Source organism: Pseudoliparis swirei, chromosome 16, assembly GCF_029220125.1.
Source record: "Pseudoliparis swirei isolate HS2019 ecotype Mariana Trench chromosome 16, NWPU_hadal_v1, whole genome shotgun sequence".
Classification (NCBI taxonomy): domain Eukaryota; kingdom Metazoa; phylum Chordata; class Actinopteri; order Perciformes; family Liparidae; genus Pseudoliparis; species Pseudoliparis swirei.
In genome coordinates, this window is record NC_079403.1 from 15,790,585 (window position 1) to 15,809,049 (window position 18,465).

General features: G+C 44.1%; 1 protein-coding gene and 1 long non-coding RNA gene across 2 annotated transcripts; one reads left to right on the forward strand and one right to left on the reverse strand.

Moving 5' to 3' along the window:
* Nucleotides 1–501: 501 nt before the first annotated feature.
* Nucleotides 502–12,646, forward strand: LOC130206660 (cyclic nucleotide-gated cation channel beta-3). The gene is given in 18 exon segments (XM_056434716.1): nt 502–594; nt 1,160–1,214; nt 4,935–4,998; nt 5,394–5,554; nt 5,703–6,226; nt 6,309–6,359; nt 6,444–6,530; nt 6,629–6,693; nt 9,271–9,393; nt 9,892–10,033; nt 10,820–10,836; nt 10,838–10,898; nt 10,901–10,967; nt 11,135–11,232; nt 11,372–11,455; nt 11,589–11,707; nt 11,906–12,058; nt 12,511–12,646. Coding segments are annotated over 18 exon segments (2,100 nt in total).
* A 1,786-nt stretch (nt 12,647–14,432) lies between these two features.
* On the reverse strand, nt 14,433–16,901 carry LOC130206048 (uncharacterized). Its single transcript, XR_008834022.1, has 2 exons — nt 16,111–16,901; nt 14,433–15,449 (listed from the first exon to the last, which is right to left on the reverse strand). It is a non-coding gene; the product is annotated as an uncharacterized LOC130206048 (long non-coding RNA).
* Nucleotides 16,902–18,465: the final 1,564 nt, after the last annotated feature.

Consider the following 18,465-nt stretch of genomic DNA (forward strand, 5'->3'; position numbering starts at 1 on the left):
GTGTGTGTGCATCACACTCAGCCATGCAGGCTGACTTGAAGTGAACTCAAGGGAAAGTTTGGGTGTTTAACCTTTGAGGTTATGTATAGGGTACTCATTCATAATTCTGAAGGTAATACCTGCAGTGGACAAACTTTACTCCAGAAATGAGGAGCATACCACGTGTATCTGCCTGAACGACGGGGATAACCTTGTCAATCAAACCTGTGACGTGTGAAAAGTGTCTCGTGCTTGGATAGATTTCTTTCTGCCGACAGCCAATTAAAGCTGAGAGTGAGGCGGATGACAGAATGGGCTGCGGTGCGTTCACCGTATGTTGAGGCAGCTCGTGAACTGAAGCGTTTCATTTAGAGCAGTGGCACATGCTCTCCACACACATGCATCCTAAGCCCTGCTTTAGTGGTCACCCGTAAGCCTCTTGGGCTTTCATCTCCTTAGGAATCAGTACCCTTCATAGTCACCTGCAGACGGCAAAGCAGATGCCCCTTTAGGATTCTAGACATGTTTGGCAGGTTGAAGGGTCTCCTCGGTGGCCCGCAGGTGCCAGAGGCTCCGGGGAACCCTGACCCGGCTCCGGCTCCGGCTCCAGCCAAGGTAAGACATGTCTGGTGGTATAAATTAGTGTGCTGTATATTCAGTGAGTAAATACACATTTTCTTTATAACCTATAACGTATTTGTATTCATATCTAGTTTCTCCCAATGGCAATGGATCCTTGTTTGAAGCCCTGACACGTGTTTAGTGGCTCCGTCAGGGACGCCAGGAGAAGCATGAACTGAAATCGAGCGTTGTCCGTAAATGCAAAAATTTGAATTTGGCTTTGCGATTGGTTTCCACTACGATCACAGCAGTGGCTTCTCATCTGCTCCAACACCATTACATTGCCCAGTGCTTTAGCCAACAAACAGTCTCAGAAAATTGTTCCATGACACAGACACCATTGAAATTGCTCATTAGCCAGCGGGCACTTTTCAATTTATTTCATCTCAAACTCATCTTGTTTTTAAGAGAGTCGATCGGACGAGGGAGTAATTTGTCAAATGCTCAATTCACTTTTCTTTAATAAGGCTTTCTTAATTAAAATGTCTCTCTAATGGCCGAGGTTTGACTAATGAAGGCTAGCATCCAACAATGTGGAACATGTTGATTTATCTGGTAGGAGGAGAAGCCAGCCAATACGGAGAATGGAGCCAAGAATGTGGACAAACCCCAGGGTAAGCCATCATTCAGAGACGAAAATGTTTAGAAACAGGATTATTTAATGTCTAGTTTTGTCTTGCATAGATGGTTTTTTCCGTCAAACTGAATCCAGTGTGCCTCATCCCTCCACCTGTGTCTGTGGCTACACCCGTATGGGTGGACCGGGTCATCCAGAGAGTTTAGGAATATGTCGTCTCTTTCAGCTGAAATGACACCCGCTCACCAATGTCTGCAGTCAAATCATTATGTTTTCCTTATTGCTGTAATTTGTCAAAACTAAAGTGGCTGTAATCTGATTTGTGTGCACTTGTAAGGCCGAGATATTGATTAAGAAGAAAATCAGATCTTTATGGCAACAGAGGCCCACATCGACTGCTGACGGGTTCATCAATATGAAAGTTCACGTTGTTCAACTTGTCTTGAGCTTATTATCTATCCAAACCTCATTATTGTTCACACTTTGTGAGTTCTAACGTAAAGTGAATTATTGTAATTTGTTAATTGTGCTGCTTTCAGTTTAGACACCTGTCTTAGAGAAATTGTGGCATCATGCAACTGACCTAATTTAACAAGTGAATGCAATTAAACTTGTAAAATATGAAATGATAAAATGCAAGGCTTAAAAAATTAGCATTACAAAAATCAAGTTTGGAAGCGATGAAATGTAAATTATGAGTGCTTCCCTATCCCAGAATCGACGCCGGCTCCGGCTCCAGCTCCAGCTCCAGGTCCAGGTCCTGCTGCAGGACCAGGTCCAGGTCCAGGTCCTGCTGCAGGACCAGACCCTGCAGCAGCTCCAGCTAACCCTGATCAAGCTGGGCCTGAGGGGTAAGACCTGTTCCCCCTTAAGCAGTTTCCGTAGATTCCACTCGTTTCAGTGACAATCACGGAGACACTTTCTCCCTGATTGGATATTTTGATTGCAGGAGAGGTGCACTGTCAGTGTAACGGAAGCACGGGCAATTACAGAGAATCTGTGTGTCGTGTATTTATCACTCGAGCCTCCAAACTCCACTTTAGCTGAACAAAACACATGCCTGCCAAGACACTGACACCACAAACCAGTATCAAATGAATCACCCCGTTGGCCACTAATTAATCAGATTCCCTGGCAAGATCGCAGAGAGAGAGAGAGAGAGTAACATGTGAAATCTTTATCCCCTGGTGCAACACGCATATTAGGACGGGGATGACCTGAAAGTGGATTAAAAGCTTTTCAGCTTCTTAGGTTTAAGAAGCTGCTCAGCTTTGCTTCTGGACGAGCAGTAAACACCATGAAGGCGACACACTGATCCTCACGACTGTACACACAGTTTACTTTCAACATGATGAGACAAAATGTAAATGTTTCATCAGTCGATAGTAAAGAAGGCGGAGGAGGAGCTCGTTGTGGAGCGCAGTTAGAGGTGTCGAACCAAAACTACATTTCAATTGCCGTGATTTTAACTGCTACTGTACATCGTGCTTGACTTGTGCAGTAGCGTTCAGAAGCATTCAGTTACAATATGATGGACATTCATTCATAAATGTGAACTTTTGGATGCATATGTCTAAACTCTAAAGTTTGCTATGGCTTTAAGCACAACTGACAAGGTGTTTAGGTGTGGGTTTTTTCTATCTATATAAAATAAAGATATTCATTATTTACCTTAATAACTAACTCATTAAGTGCACCCAGATGAAAGTTACCTCAAATAGTACCTATGATGGTTATCATGTCCAGGTTTGTGCTATAATTCCCTCATTGATATAATATATATATATATTATATATATATATGTAAAATACATATAGTATAATATTGATATATAATTATATTATATAATATAGTTATAATATAACTATAATATATAATATAATATTGATATATAATTCAATAATTCTATCATACAATATTGATATATAATTCCCTCATCGATATAATAATATGGATAAGTACAGCAGCTGCACACAAAAGAGAGGAAGCATGTCACTCACCTTTGAGTTGACGTGTAACGGAAGCTTTGTTTCTCACGTGTCGCCCTGTGGAGGACAGTCCTCCACATCAGCGGACTGCACAACCTAGAACATCAGAAAAGTATATCGTCTATGATTTGATGGAGTAAAGTGCTTAAATTAAACATATTGTGGTGGTGGTGGTGTTTCTTTGGCAATGACTTGACAATAAATACATCTGGCTCCTCCAGTCAGCCAGATGTAATGATGGAGTGTGTCCACTAGGGGGAGACCTTCGTGCACAGATCTATACTGCTCAGGCGAAAGTAGCCCGTGTGTGTCAGCTGAGCCTTTCCACTTGACATGTCATTACTTCATAGTACAACTGTCTTTATTTGACATTCTAAATTGCACATTGCTATGCCAAGACACACATGTCTTGGCATAGCAATTGCAAAGTAGTTCTTGTGATCACGAAAAATAACAGATTGTCACCACGGTTGCTGGTTTTACTGATTTTCTCTGGAGTAAATAAACCAGCCATAGTAAACTATGGTTAGTTGGTTGGAATTTAAATGATTCAAGCCCCTCTCATACCGGTAGGTTTTTCAGTGTTTTTTTATTTATTTTATTTCAGTTTAAACAACAATCCTACTGAATTAAACTAAACTAAAACTATCATAAGAAAAAGCTCTTCTAACATATCAAAATATAACCTAAATAATCAATGATTAAACAATATTCCTTTACAATGCAATGAAATACAAATGTCAAAATAAATAGCTCCAACACCGCTGTTGGAGCTATTCAATTTGACATTTGTATTTAGGTTTTACTGTAAAGTAATATTGATTGTTTATTGCTTATTTAGGTTATATTTTGATATGTTAGTTGTTTCTTATGATAGTTGTAGTTTAGTTTAATATATTTAGTTTTAGGTTCACTGATTGGTTAACACTGGGCACCTGTGGTTATATGTAGAGGTGGATAGGCACAGGACCAGCATGCACCAGGGTGTCCAATGTTTTTTTACCACAGCACAGAGAGGAAGTGTCAACATTTTGTTTGTTCTTTTTTTGTTGGTTTAAGAAATAAATTATCAGAATACTAACAGGCGGAAATGGACATTACTTTCTTTTGCATGCGTCAACACCGAAACCCACGGTGCATCAGCGGCGGTTTGATTTATAGTTTTGTTTGATTTCGTACGACAAATGGCCACCATAACCGCTATTGGCAGGCAACGGGGGGAAAGACGTGAACACAGCACTTATTAGCTCAAGTTGAAATTGCAAAATTGTCAGCATAAATATGGCCCTTTAGACATTTAGCTGATTTTAATTTGTTCCATTTTTCTTTACTTGACAAGTCCAATCTTGCTACCATGCATCTTATTATTTTAAATGTCTGGTTCTTTCGCTCCTCGTGTTCACCAGCTGTGTCGGTCTATTGTTTGGTGCTAAGCTGGGAATGAACACTATCTTTTTTTACTTGTATTCACTAAAACACATGCTATTGTCCCCCAGGGTGGGAATTTAAAGCAAGCGTTGAAAACATGTCATATTACACGTCAGTGTCTGTGGCTCAGATCTAGTCATGTTTAGAATATTGATGGCGCTCTGGGATGAAGGACTTCTCAAATACATATTGAGTTGCTAAAAGGAGGTCAAACTGGCTTCCTAGAAAGTATATTTTTAGATCTACAGGGAAGGATTTCCTGAGCATCTCTGCAAAAATATACTCAAGAGCTGTGCCAAGGTTTCCACACTTTGATCAAGTGAAACTGCCTCTGTTGTCAGATCTTGTTCATGCAATTAATGTATTGTTCTGTCGCGATGTTGTTCGGGCCCTCCTGTGGGCCAGGTAGGCAGCTTCCCCTTCTGTGGGGTTCTGTACAAGGTCAACTAGGGTCAGGTCAACTAAGGCCCTTGTGTCCGCATACGTAAACGATTTAAAATGTTTCTCACTGATCATAAATTCATTGGTAAAAGAGTGAGAATGACACTGCTAAGAGAGTAGTGAGAGTAAACTGAAGCTACAGTCTTTAAAAAACACACAAATAGATAGATGCTAAAGCTCAATAGATATAATAGAAACAAAACAAACAAAAATATTGATTAAAACCACTAAATAACAATAATATGAGTATTTTACTCGATAACTCCCTCATTTGACTCCAATTTCTCGTCCACCCATTATTATTAGATTTTTAAAAAGCTTGTGTGGCTCATTTGTCTGATGTTATTTTCCATCTTCAGACAAGAGTCGGCCCCTCCCCCACCTGCTCACATCGTCATCAACAAGTATTCAGACCAGAGGCTCAGATCCATTGTGGTATCCATGAGTGAGAGACTGGCGCTCTACAAGGAGAAAGTGACTGATCAATACGCTTCCTCCCCAGAGATCAGCCCTCCTGTCAGTGAGTACAAACACCCGAGTTAGACCTGCGAAGGCTTCAAACGTGTGACTTGTGATTGTCGTCATTGAGGCTTCGTAGGCCGCAAATTATGATTATTTAAATTGCATTGTATGCTTGAGCACACTAAGACTTAATATTGTCCTTTTAGCACCTTTGCTGCGCAAAGAACACGACGCAAAAGTCATAGAGGAGAGGAAGAGGCAAGCAGAGGAGGACCGCATCAAGAAGGAAGAGGCAGACCAAAAGAAGAAAGAGGAGCAGGAGAAGAAAAAGAAGGAGGCCGAGCAGAAGAAGAAAGAGGACGAGGAGAACAAGCTCGCTGAGGCCAAAGAGGAGAGAAAAGAGGAGAGGGATTTGAAGAACAAGTTGAAAGCGGCCGCCTGGTATTCGGTGGACGTTGTGCTGCAGCCGTTTGAGGCCCTGATGGACCGGGTGCTGGGGAAGACCATCGACCCTTTCACAGACCGCCGCTACATCGCCTGGCTGAGCTTGGTGACGCTGGCCTTCAACTACAACACCTGGTTCCTCACGGCCCGCCTGTGTTTCCCGTACCACAACGAGAGCGCCATCCCTTACTGGTTCGCCATGGATACGCTGGCCGACATCATCTACCTCACAGACTCCATCTTCTTCCAGGCCCGCAAACAGTTCGTCAAAGGAGGTGACATTATCGTAAATTTGATGTAATCCCGATTGATGGAGCTTGATGAGAATGATGGTGTGAAAAAATGGCAATCTTGTCTCCGCCTTTCAGAAAGACCGAGAGGGGACGAAGATCAACTACAGAAAATCGGAGAGATTCCTGGTACTGTAACTTGAATTTCTTTGAACTTGGAACATTCGGATGAACTCGTCCCCGTGGCCTCACACATCTGTCTCTCCTCCACAGTTGGACACGTTCTCCACTCTGCCATTCGACTTGCTGTACTTCCAGTTTGGATTCAAATCCATTTTTAGATTCAATCGCCTGCTAAAGGTGAATTTAACCACGTGTTACGAAGGCCGGTCAATTGATTCAAGATTCTGCTTCCTCCCTGGGGTTGCCTGGCTCACGTTGTCCTGCTTATTCTCCAGGTGGATACTTTTTTTGAGTTCAGCGATCGTCTCGAGAGCCTCATGACCAAGGCTTATATCTGGAGGTTAGTCACTTTTTTGTTATTATATATATATATATATAAAACTATGTATCTGTTATGTAGGACAAGGTGTAAATATCCCTTTCTGCATACTCGAGACTCCGTGGGCTGGTCGAATGATTGATGGCATCCTATGGGTTATCAAGTGGGCGCCCTCCTTCTTCGATGTTTCGCTGATTGACCCACGACATATCCAGAGGGTTCAGCAGTGAGATCCGGCGTCCCGGGCTCACTCCCTAGATGTCATCACTCATCCGACAGCCCAGGTGGAGTCCTTCCTCTTAATCCACAGCCACTGACTTCCCTTTTCAGCAGCCCTGGAAAGGTCTTTGACTGCTTGCCTGTGGGCCTTCCCCCGCACTCCCATCTCTAGAAGAAGCCTGGATGTTGAGGTGGCTACAAATCCTCTGCAGCCTACTTCAACTGGACAGACCCTAGCTTTCCAGCCTCGTTGATGTGCATCTGCTGCAAGGTCCGCATACCTTATCTTCTTGCGCTCGTAGGCCTCCTCCACCGCACTCTCCCAGGGCACCGTGAGCTCGATGATATAAACTTGATTGAGTGAGGCCGACCAAAGCACAAGGTCTGGTCGCAGATTTGTTAATGCTATTTCTGCTGGAAAGCGGAGCTTCTGGCCTAGGTCTGCCAGCATCTTCCAGTCCCGTGCCCCACGTAGCTGTCCAGTTTCTGGTCTTGAAGTGGTGAGAGTGGCCTGGCCCCCGCCCTCCCGGACAAATGTTGTTGCCGGCCTACGAGATGGTGGAGGAAGGGCATTGACGCTCATCCGTCGACTCTCCAGCACTGCCGCAAGACATTGTAGCACCTGGTTGTGCCACCAGGTGTACCGGCCTTGAGTGAGGCCGGTCTTGCAGCCCACCAGGATGTGCTTTAGTGTAGCTGGAGTCGGGCAGAGGGAGCATGTGGGGTCTTCTCCGTACCACTGGCTAAGATTCTTGGGAGACGGCAGTACATCATAAGTGGCCCTGATGGTGAAGCTAGCCTTAAATGCCTCCATCTCCCACAGCTCCTGCCAGGAGATCTTCCTCTTCTCCACTCCCTCCCAATTCATCCACTGCCCCTGCCTTGCCTGTGACACAGCTTTTGCACACCTTGCTGCCTCCTCTTGCTGACGTACCTCCTGGACCACCAGCTTGTGTCTCTGGAACGGAGTAGCCTTGCTCCAGGCCGGTGTACTGGCTTCGGCTCCAAGACCACTCCTTCCGTGCTGCACTCGGCCCACGATGTCCCTGTGCTTGAGTGCTGCCTTTGCCTGCTTGGTTGCTTCCAGTGGGGTCCACTTCCGCCCAGTAGCCAGGATGGGTGCAGCTTGGGCTACAAATGGATCACTAGAATCCAATAGCATCATTTCCAGTCTAACTTTGGCACATTTATACTCCTCTGCCAGACTGGAAATGGGCAGTTCTAATACTCCTTTGCCATAGAGCCCTATACTGCAGAGGCACCTGGGAAGCCCAAGCCACTTCCTTGCATATGTGCTGATCAGCCTCTCCAGCTTTTCCACTTTCGAGATCGGGACCTCGTACATGGTAAGTGGCCATAAGAGGCGTGGAAGGAGCCCGAACTGCATACACCAGAGCTTCAACTTGCCAGGTAGTGCGGTTCTGTCGATGTTCCCCAGTCCGCTAGCTACATCCTTCCTGAGCTGATCTACTTGCTCTTTGTCCTTAAGGGAGGCATCATACCATCGGCCAAGGCTCTTCACAGGCTTCTCAGAGACAGTTGGAATAGGCTCATCGCCAATGAGAAAGCGTTGGTCTGACAGCTTCCCCTTGACGATAGAGATGCTTCTGGACTTGCTTGGCTTGATCTTCATCCGAGCCAGCTCAATGTTATCTTGCAGCTTTCTCAGCAGCCGTACAGTGCAAGCCTTGGTTGTAGTGAGGGTGGTAAGGTCGTCCATGTAAGCTCTCACAGGCTATATATATATATATAAAACTATGTATATATATAACTATATATATATATATACACTACCGTTCAAAAGTTTGGGGTCATCCAGACAATTGTGTTCCATGAAAACTCACTTTTATTTATCAAATGAATTGAAAATTGAATAGAAAATATAGTCAAGACATTGACAAGGTTAGAAATAATGATTAATATTTGAAGTATTAATTTTGTTCTTCAAACTTCAAGCTCAAAGGAAGGCCAGTTGTATAGCTTATATCACCAGCATAACTGTTTTCAGCTGTGCTAACATAATTGTACAAGGGTTTTCTAATCATCCATTAGTCTTCTAAGGCGATTAGCAAACACAATGTACCATTAGAACACTGGAGTGATAGTTGATGGAAATGGGCCTCTATACACCTATGGAGATATTTCATTAGAAACCAGACGTTTCCACCTAGAATAGTCATTTACCACATTAACAATGTATAGTGTGTATTTTTAATTAATGTTATCTTTATTGAAAAAACAGTGCTTTTCTTTGAAAAATAAAGACATTTCTAAGTGACCCCAAACTTTTGAACGGTAGTGTATATCATTAAAAGACATAACACAACATAATGAATACCGGCAGAGCAGTAGGCAGACAAGTCTTTACTTCTCCATTAGAGTGATCCGGACCATCGGATATCTTCTCTTCATGCTCCACATCAACGCCTGCTTGTACTATGTGGCTTCAGACTACCAGGGCCTCGGGGGAACTAAGTGGGTCTACTCCGGTCTGGGCAGTGCGTAAGTACAGAAGCTCCACCTTCCTGCTTGTGTTTGAGTGCTTGTCATTCTTGTTTGTTTTTTCATCCTAAATGCAAACTTCTGAAAAAGTGTATCCGAGTATCTGTAATGTGCTCTTCTTTTACTATAATTTACCATAAAAATACTACAATTGTGTTACAATTGTGTTCACCACAATGTGTCAAATACAAAATGAAATCTGATTCTTTTGAAAACTTTCGGGAATGTGATCAACTTTTACCAGCATCCATATAACCATCGGAGCATTAACTCCAGTCATTTAAGTTGATGATTAATGAACAAAACATTTGAAGTAATTCCCCATTGGGTTTTTTTAAGACACACAACTGATAGGGCTGCCACGCATGACACAATGTGACGGACATCAACGCAGAGCTGTTCGAGTCGCTGCAGGGCCTGCTGCACTGAAACAGAGTTCCAGTTGTCTCCATCCATATTGAAACTGTCTCTTATGTTCCACCTCTGCTGCTGCTGCAGTTACCTCAGCTGCTTCTTCTATGCGGAGAAGTCCCTGCTGCTGATCGCTGAGTTGCCCTTTCCAGACACCATGTTCGGACAGATCTTTCAGATGACAAACTACCTTTTTGGGGCTTTCTTTATGTCCATCATTCTTGGCCAGGTAGTTTATTCGTAATATTATTTATTTTTATATTTTATTGCTGTAATTGTTTTCATTCATATTGTACAGAATTATTTTAAATGAACCTGTATTTGGATTATTTTTGCTTTTAATTTGCAATTTTAGCTAATTTAATTTTGTTGGGGGGGGGGGGGGGGGTGGGGGTTCTTCTGTGAAAATCCGGCAGCAAGATGTCAAGAGAATCCCACTCGAAAAAGGGGAGAAATAACAATGATTCCCCCCAAACACATGTACACACATACATCTATCCGTCTGTCCAAAAAGCTGCAGCCCGATGACCCACCGGCTTGTCTGTAACCGCCCCTCTCACGCCCACACCCTCTCTGCAGGTACCTGTGTTGTTACTACTATGCTGTCCGCAGTCTGATCAACATCGGGGGTCTTAACGAACCCCATACCGTCTTTGAGATTACCTTTCAGATGACTAACTTTTTCGTGGGCGTCTTTGTGTTCTCCAGTTTGATTGGACAGGTAGCATAAAGACACACTCTGCCCGTAGCACGAGTCAAAGTCCCTAAATACTCAGCTTAGCACCTCTAAATTAGCATGTCTTTCCCCACTTGTTTTATGAATATCGTGACAGATGAATGGAACCCTTCGTGTTAGAAATGGCAACCCTCCGTCATCTTACCATACTAGTTTCACTAACACCCCGTCATCTGTATTTCACTGGTTCCCTGTTGAGTCTTGACTGTCAAAAATCATCTATTTTAAAGAACGTTTTCCTTATTGGATGTTTTTAATCTTGCCGACATCTTGCCTCAGATGAGAGACGTCATCGGTGCAGACCTACTTCAGATCCACCATGGACGGCACCGTGGACTACATGGTGAACAACCACATCTGCACCCTTTGGTGCAGAACCGAGTCCGCAGCTGGTACACCTACACCTGGGACGCACAGGGCATGCTGGGTCAGTAACGCTGCTCAGATTTTACAGGATGTTAGAAAGCCTTGAAGTATAAGAAACCAGTTAGTCCTTCGCATATATCGTGTACACATAGTTGCACCACTCCCCTCTGTAGCTCTGGACTTATATGACCCCGGAATAAATGAGCTGCTTCGTCTCGATGCTTTCAGACGAGTCCGAGCTGCTGGACAAGATGCCCCTGGTGATGAGAACCGCCATCGCTGTGGACATCAACCTGACCACCTTCCAGAAGATCGCCCTGTTCCAGGTGAGTCAGCAGTCACCACGTCCTCCTGGTGACATCAACCTGACCACCTTCCAGAAGATATAGATCTTTTTAAGACAAACCAAACAGGCAGAAAGCAGCCTGGGAATTAAGTCAATTAAATATTGTTGTTCCTCTACAGGGCTGTGACCAGCAGATGCTGGTGGACATGTTACTGAGGCTCAAGTCTATCGTCTATTTACCTGGAGACTTTGTCGTAAAAAAAGTGAGTTCAAATTCGTCTCCTCTCGTCACCTGAAATTCTATATTTGAATCTTTATCATCCTTCAAAACCCCACGAGTCTGTACAGTATTCGATGTGTTTTCTGCACGTGTAAATGACTTTGCCCTCTCGGCAGGGCGACATCGGTAAAGAGATGTACGTCATCAAGAGTGGAGCGGTGCAGGTGGTGGGAGGACCGGACAACAGCATCGTGTTCGTCACACTGAAGGCCGGCTGCGTGTTCGGAGAAATCAGGTCGGCCAACGTTCAGCACAAATATAAAGCTTTAAGAAAGAAACCTCAGAGCTTTGCTTATTTCAGTTCATCCATCCAACTGTGATGAACATTACCATGTTTAATGTGCAACGACTGTATGTAACGGCCCTGATGACAGGATAACAGATTCAACACTTTCAGGGAATTTTCTTTTCATCAAATCTTTTTCCTTCTCAGTCTGTTACAATCCTCCAAAGATGGAGGGAACAGGCGGACGGCTAACGTCAAAGCCCACGGCTTCGCCAACCTGTTTGTCCTGGAGAAGAAGGACCTGTTTGACATCCTGGTGCACTACCCGGAGTCTCAGAAAGTGTTGGCCAGGAAGGGAAAGTGAGTCAGAGGCCTGAAGACTCACTTATAATAATAATAATAATGCACACACTTGTTCCAATGCAAATACTTATTCATTCACCATCTATATCAACAAACACATTAACAAACTCTGACACGCCACCCACGTGGAGTATTTATTGTTTTTACTATTTAGTAACCCGTTATATTTTTAAATAACGAAGTAATGACTTAAAGAGTATTAAAATCGCTCACCTTCTTGACAGTTGTTACCCACATGCGATTACATTTCTCACTCATGAATCAGAACACTTGTTACTGTTTTTCAGCTGCAAATTTTAATTTTAAAATGATTCTTTTTGAGATCATTCTTCAAATGCAGCCAATCCTCGGCTCTTAGATCCAATACATTTGAACAAGCTTAGATATTATATTATTCTCATACTCCCAGAGGCTGTTTGATTAGCCAGCTTCTCTGTGCGTGCGTGTAGGAAACTGATGAAGGCGAAGGGTCCAGCAGCAGCTAAAGTCGAAGAGGAAAAGAAGAAAGGCCTGGCGCTGTTCGGACCCAAACACCCCACCCCCAAACTGCTGCGTAGAAACTTTAACAAACTTGTCAAAAAATGAAGGTAACGACATTTTTGTGTTAATATGTGTTTATATCAAAGCTAATGCAGGTATGCTGATGGCTAAACCCATATTTTGTGTTTTCTCCACCCCCCCCCCCCCCCCCCTCCAGACTGCTGCTGGTGGCCTGCAGTGAGGATTGTTGTGAGCTTATTTTTTATGACTCCTTTTTGGGAGTTAGTGTACAGTTTTGATTTCAACCTGTTACTCTTTCGTACCGTGTGCATTTCCGGTCATTTTAAGGTGTATTGTTTAAAAAGCTTCTGTTATTTCCCATTTTGATTGACATGCTTGTTGGTGACGGCACCAGATAACACAAGGTCAGCAGAACTGGTCGACGAAACCCACCTAACGAAGACAACGGGCAAATTCTAACACATTTCTAACTATTTTGATGATATGTGAAATATGTTAATTTGTCTGTGAACATCAATCACTGCCTCTAGTGGAAACTATATATTCACCTTGTTTTGTTTGTCTGCTTTTATTGGCTATATTTTCAGTTTGCCAATGCTCACGCTTGTAAAGTTGTTGTAAAAGTCAAACAGAGATTATCCATCATAACAATTGGGAACAATAATGCTCACAATATCATATTTGATTGATTTCACCAACGTTATTATCTGCTTGAATAAATAATTCCCTGACTTAACTACATTTTACTTATGTTGGCATCGTGTCCTGTTTGAGAGAGAGAGAGATTTTTTTTTAGATTTTTAGAAAACCTTTATTTTACTTGTCTCAAACATGAGTGAACAGTCATTACAACCTTAAGACAAAACAAAACAGTTGCTCCTCACTTTGAATCAAAAGGAGCGTTCAACAGCAGCTCGCCTTCAGCTACATGACACACTACTCTGTTGTAGCACCACTTCTCACAGAACCCTTGTGTGTTGTTTGTGCTGTTAAAAAACTTAAAATCCAGCCGAATTCTGGCTCTGATGCGGGAGGTGAAGATGGGGAGAGCCTCTTGCCCTGCTCCGCCTTCCACCCTATTCTTCCTGCTAGTGTAGACCGCCAGTTTCGCTTTTCCAACCAGGTGGTTCAGCAGCCTCCACTTGGAGGCCTTCACCTTTCCATTGTTGACTCCTAGGATGAAAGTGGTCCTGGACCAGTTCTCCCCAATCCCTTTAAAAACATCTTACTGTAACACCCTGTTCTGTTTCTCCTATGTTCCGTTTCTCCTATGTCTCCTCTGTGTCTTCTCTGTCTTAATTGTTTAATTCCCTGCACCTGCCCTCAGCCACTGTTGTCTCGTTACTGTCTGATGTCGTACACCTGTTTCCCCCCCTATATATTGTGTCAGTCTTTCCCTTGTCTGCTGTCGGATTGTCGTCTCTAGTTCCGTGTCTTTTTCTGTCAGGTTCTTGTGACGGGGTGAGGCTCAGGTGCAGAGAGACAGGCTGGACGCAATATAAATAACACAAAAAAAGCACTCTTTAATGAGGCAAAACTGTGAAATGCCGCTGCATTTGAGACACAAGCTCCTAACTATGAATTACTGGGCCAACCTGCAAGGGCATTCTGGAGATAATCAGCCAACCAAAAAAGTACTTCTGCCATGTTGGGAAAGAGACAGGGCCAAACACGAGTGTTTCGCATGGAGCAGTGAAGAATTAGCCAAAGATATGTCATTGGATCAGATAACATTCACCCCTGCAATACCGCTATCAATTACACCACCATGGCTATTTCCCTCAGTGTCAGTTGATCTTTATTTTTTAGACAAAGACCAAGCATTTAAAGACAATAATAACGTGGCAGGAATGGTGGAGGATAGACGGGAGACGACATACTTATCATTTATTCCAGCATTTACAGAGGGATCAAAAGACCCTGATACAGGGAGAACTGGGTTTGCAGTCACCATACCGTCCTTAAGATATGAAGTTAAAAAGAGAACCTCAGAGCATCTGTCTGTGTATACAGTGGAGACGTTGGCCATTTTAACAGCACTGCAGTGGGTAGAGGAGGTTCGGGTCGAAAAAGTCATTGTCTGTTCAGATTCTAGTTCAACACTATCCTCAAGAGTCATTACAATCATTCACTTCACATAGCAGGCAGGATTTAATTAATGAAATATATGAAACACTGTTCCGTTTAAAAAATATGGGTATTGTCGGAGCATTTATGTGGATACCAGCACACAGGGGGGTGCAAGGAAACGAAAGAGCAGATACACTAGCAAAACAAGCGTTAGAAAGGCAGCACAAGATGGACATTTTACACAGCAAAGCAGAAGTTAAAACAATTATCAAAAGAAACATTAAGGAATGGCAGCATAGTTGGGATGTAGGGGAAACAGGAAGACGTCTGTATGCTGTGCAGAGGGAAGTTGGCAAAGGGAGGCCAGCTAGAAGAAGCACCGCAGAAGAACATATAGTAACCAGACTGAGGATTGGGCACACAAGGCTGAACAAAACAATGCATCTAGTAAATAAACACCCAACAGGACTATGTGAGCACTGTCAAGTCCCAGAATCTGTAGAACATATAATTTGTCATTGTCAGAAATACACACTTGAGCGACACATGTTGAGGAAGCTGGGAGTGGAGGAACTAAATCTAACAGATGCGTTAAAATTGGGGGCAGGACAAGTATTACAATATTTGAAAGAAACAGGATTAAGCAGTAGAATTTAAAGCACTGACATTTTTTAATCTCCCTTTTGTTTCATTTGTTTTATTCATTTCGTTTTGTGGGTATTTTGTTAGGTTTGGTTTTGTAAGGGGATAGGGTACTCTGGTCCACACTCCACTCCAGTAGGTGGCGGAAATGCACCGTTCACTGGATGCCATCCGCCTAAAAATTTAAAAAGAAGAAGAGGCAAAACAGTTTACAAAAAAAACAAGGTCCAAAAGGGGCAGTCAGAGGATCGTCGGTCAGGGCAGGCAGGCAGGGTCGAAGCAGGCAGGATCAGATACGACAGACAGGACAATGGGAAAAGGACACGGAACTAGAGACGACAATCCAACAGCAGACAAGGGAAAGACTGACACAATATATAGGGGGGAAACAGGTGTATGACATCAGACAGTAACGAGACAAGAGGGGCTGAGGGCAGGTGCAGGGAATTAAACAATTAAGACAGAGAAGACACAGAGGAGACATAGGAGACACGGAACACAGGAGAAACAGAACAGGGTGTTACACTTTCAGTGCATTAAAAAGGTTAAAAAGCCTCTCAGAAATAAAAACAGTGGAACACAGTTTCTATCTCATCACAAAATGGACATTGTTTATCAACAGTGGGATTTATGACAGACGAATGCATTCACGGCGATGGCCCCGTGTAGTATTCGCCACTGCAGATCCCCAGTTCTCTTGTTTATGGACGGTTTGTAGAGAACCCTCCAGCACGGGTTCAACTCCACGCCCAGGCTCAGCTCCCACCTCCACACCGTGTCGGCCCTCTGGTCCAGCTTTCCTTTGTTCAGCAATTTCACGCATGCTGCATAGATACCTTTTCCTTTCATCATGTTGAAGTCCAACAGCTTTCGATCGGCTTCTCTGAACAGTGGTCCCGAGACCCCGCTCAGCCTCGGAACACATCCTAGATCCGGAAAGGGGTCCGTCGCGTCGGGAGCCTCCTCTCCCCTGCCGTACTCCTGCAGCATCTCCACCTCGTCTTCCGTCAGCCTCTCCGCCCAGCTCCTCAGGAACCTCGAGACCTGGCGGATTGATGTCAGCCCGAGTCGAGAAGCCACCGCAGACGAGTCCCACAGCCCAGGGCCGGCCACTTCCACCAGTCTCCCCAGGGTCGTGACTCTGGCGGAGCGCAGCCTGCTGGTCAGGCCTGGTGTTGAGTCGTCCTGGATGTCCAGCCTGGCTTCGTACACCAGTGGTTCTTGCAGCAGCCAGTGTAGGGAGCACGCCGGTCCTGGTCTCTTCCACTCAAAACAAGTCCAAGCTTTAAAAAGTGACTGGTTAAAAGGAGACAGCCCACAGTTTAAAAAGGTTAAAATCCATGAAAACAAGTGCAGTGTCTAGTCCCAGGCCAGCTGCCTGCCTCAGAATGCAGTCAGTCAGCTCTCTCCACATCACGTCTGTTGGCCCTGTGAGGTACCTCTGTAATAACTGGACCCTAAATGTGGTCACCCTGCTGTCGATGTGCACCAGCCCTTACCCCCCCCTCTTCTTTTGGTAAAAATAGTGCACACTGAGGGACCCAGTGCAGCTTGTCCCAAAAAAAAAAATCATGAGGATGGCCTGGAGCTTCGGGATGAGGCCTTTAGGGGGCTGTATGTAGGCCAGCTTGTGCCACAGTGCTGAGGCCACCAGGTTGTTTATGACCAGCGTCCGGCCCCGATATGACTGCTGTGGCTTCAGCCACTTCCACTTAGCCAGCCTCCCCTGCATTTTCTCCACAACTCCCTCCCAGTTTTTCTTTTCAACACATGCATTCCCCACATACACACCAAGGTACTTAAAACCATCTTTTCTCCAGACTAACCCCCCCGGTAGGCTCGGCAGACCCTCCTCCCAGTTCCCCACTGCCAGGGCTTCACTCTTTGCCCAGTTTACTTTTGCCGCAGACAGGGCACCAAAGTCTTTAACAATAGAAGTCAGGGCGCTGATTTCTTCCTGGCTTTTAACAAAGATGACGATATCGTCAGCGTACGCTGATAAAACGACCCTAGTAGTAGTATAGGGACATGTATGCGCGTATACGTACGCGCACGCGCACCACCTCACATGCACTCTCATGCACGCATATATATGTCCCTATTATGCATATTTTTTATAAAAATAAAAAAATTATTTAAATAAAAATTTAAATATATTATTTAAAATATAAAAATATTATCACAAATTAAAGATCTATAAAATAAAATAATTCCCTATAGATAGGAGCTCTTGTTTGTACCATTTAAACATTTATAAAACCCTTCCCTGTGTCTTTAATAATACAAAGATTCAAGATTCAAGATTCAAGATGTTTTATTTGTCACACAACAGGTGTGGTGTGAAAATAAAAGTGGCAATGCTCAGGAGGAAGGTGCAAAGACAACACTATTACACACTAAAAACAAAAAAAAAACAACACAATATTTAGTGTGTGTGTGTGTGTGTGTGTGCCTAAGAGGGGCAGTTGTGTGGGTCTATGGGGGTCCTGGTGGTCGGAGTTCTCACCTGATGGGCTGCTGAAAAAAGAAACTCCGCTCTCTCTCTTCTCTCAGCGTGACTACGCGTGACTGACGCCGCCTGCCTGCACAGCACCGCGGCACCGAGCGGGCATGGCGCGGGCATTGGGGGAGTGTGCCGCGCCCGAGCCGTGCCGCTATTTTTTTTATTTTATTTTATTTTATTATTTTTTTTTTTTTTTGGTTTTTGTTTTCATCTTATATTCCTATCTCGATCAAATAATTCACTATATCCAAAATCCTCCATAATACAACAAAACCCAGTAATTGGACAGCCAGTCAGGCACAGTCAGAGGGACTGAATCACTCGGATCGTCACAATCTGCCACAACGTCTCCGTGCGCCGCGTGCAGTAACCGCTGGATATTCGCCATTTCTTTCAGAATATTTTTTTCTTTCAGAAGAATAGAGGAGAAGCGATGCGGACAAGGACGATGACGATGCGTGCCGGAGCACCCCACAGCACCCGACCACGGACATTCCAGCGATGGAACACTGACGCGATGAGCACGAACTCAGGCTAGGGCACTAGCTAACTAGGGGTAGGACTAGCTAGCACAAGGAGGCGTAGCAGTAACTCCGGCGGGCTGCAAGTAAGTGACAAAGACGTCAACAACAACAACAACAAACAACAACAACAAACACGTAAACAACAACATGCGAGAACGGCCAAC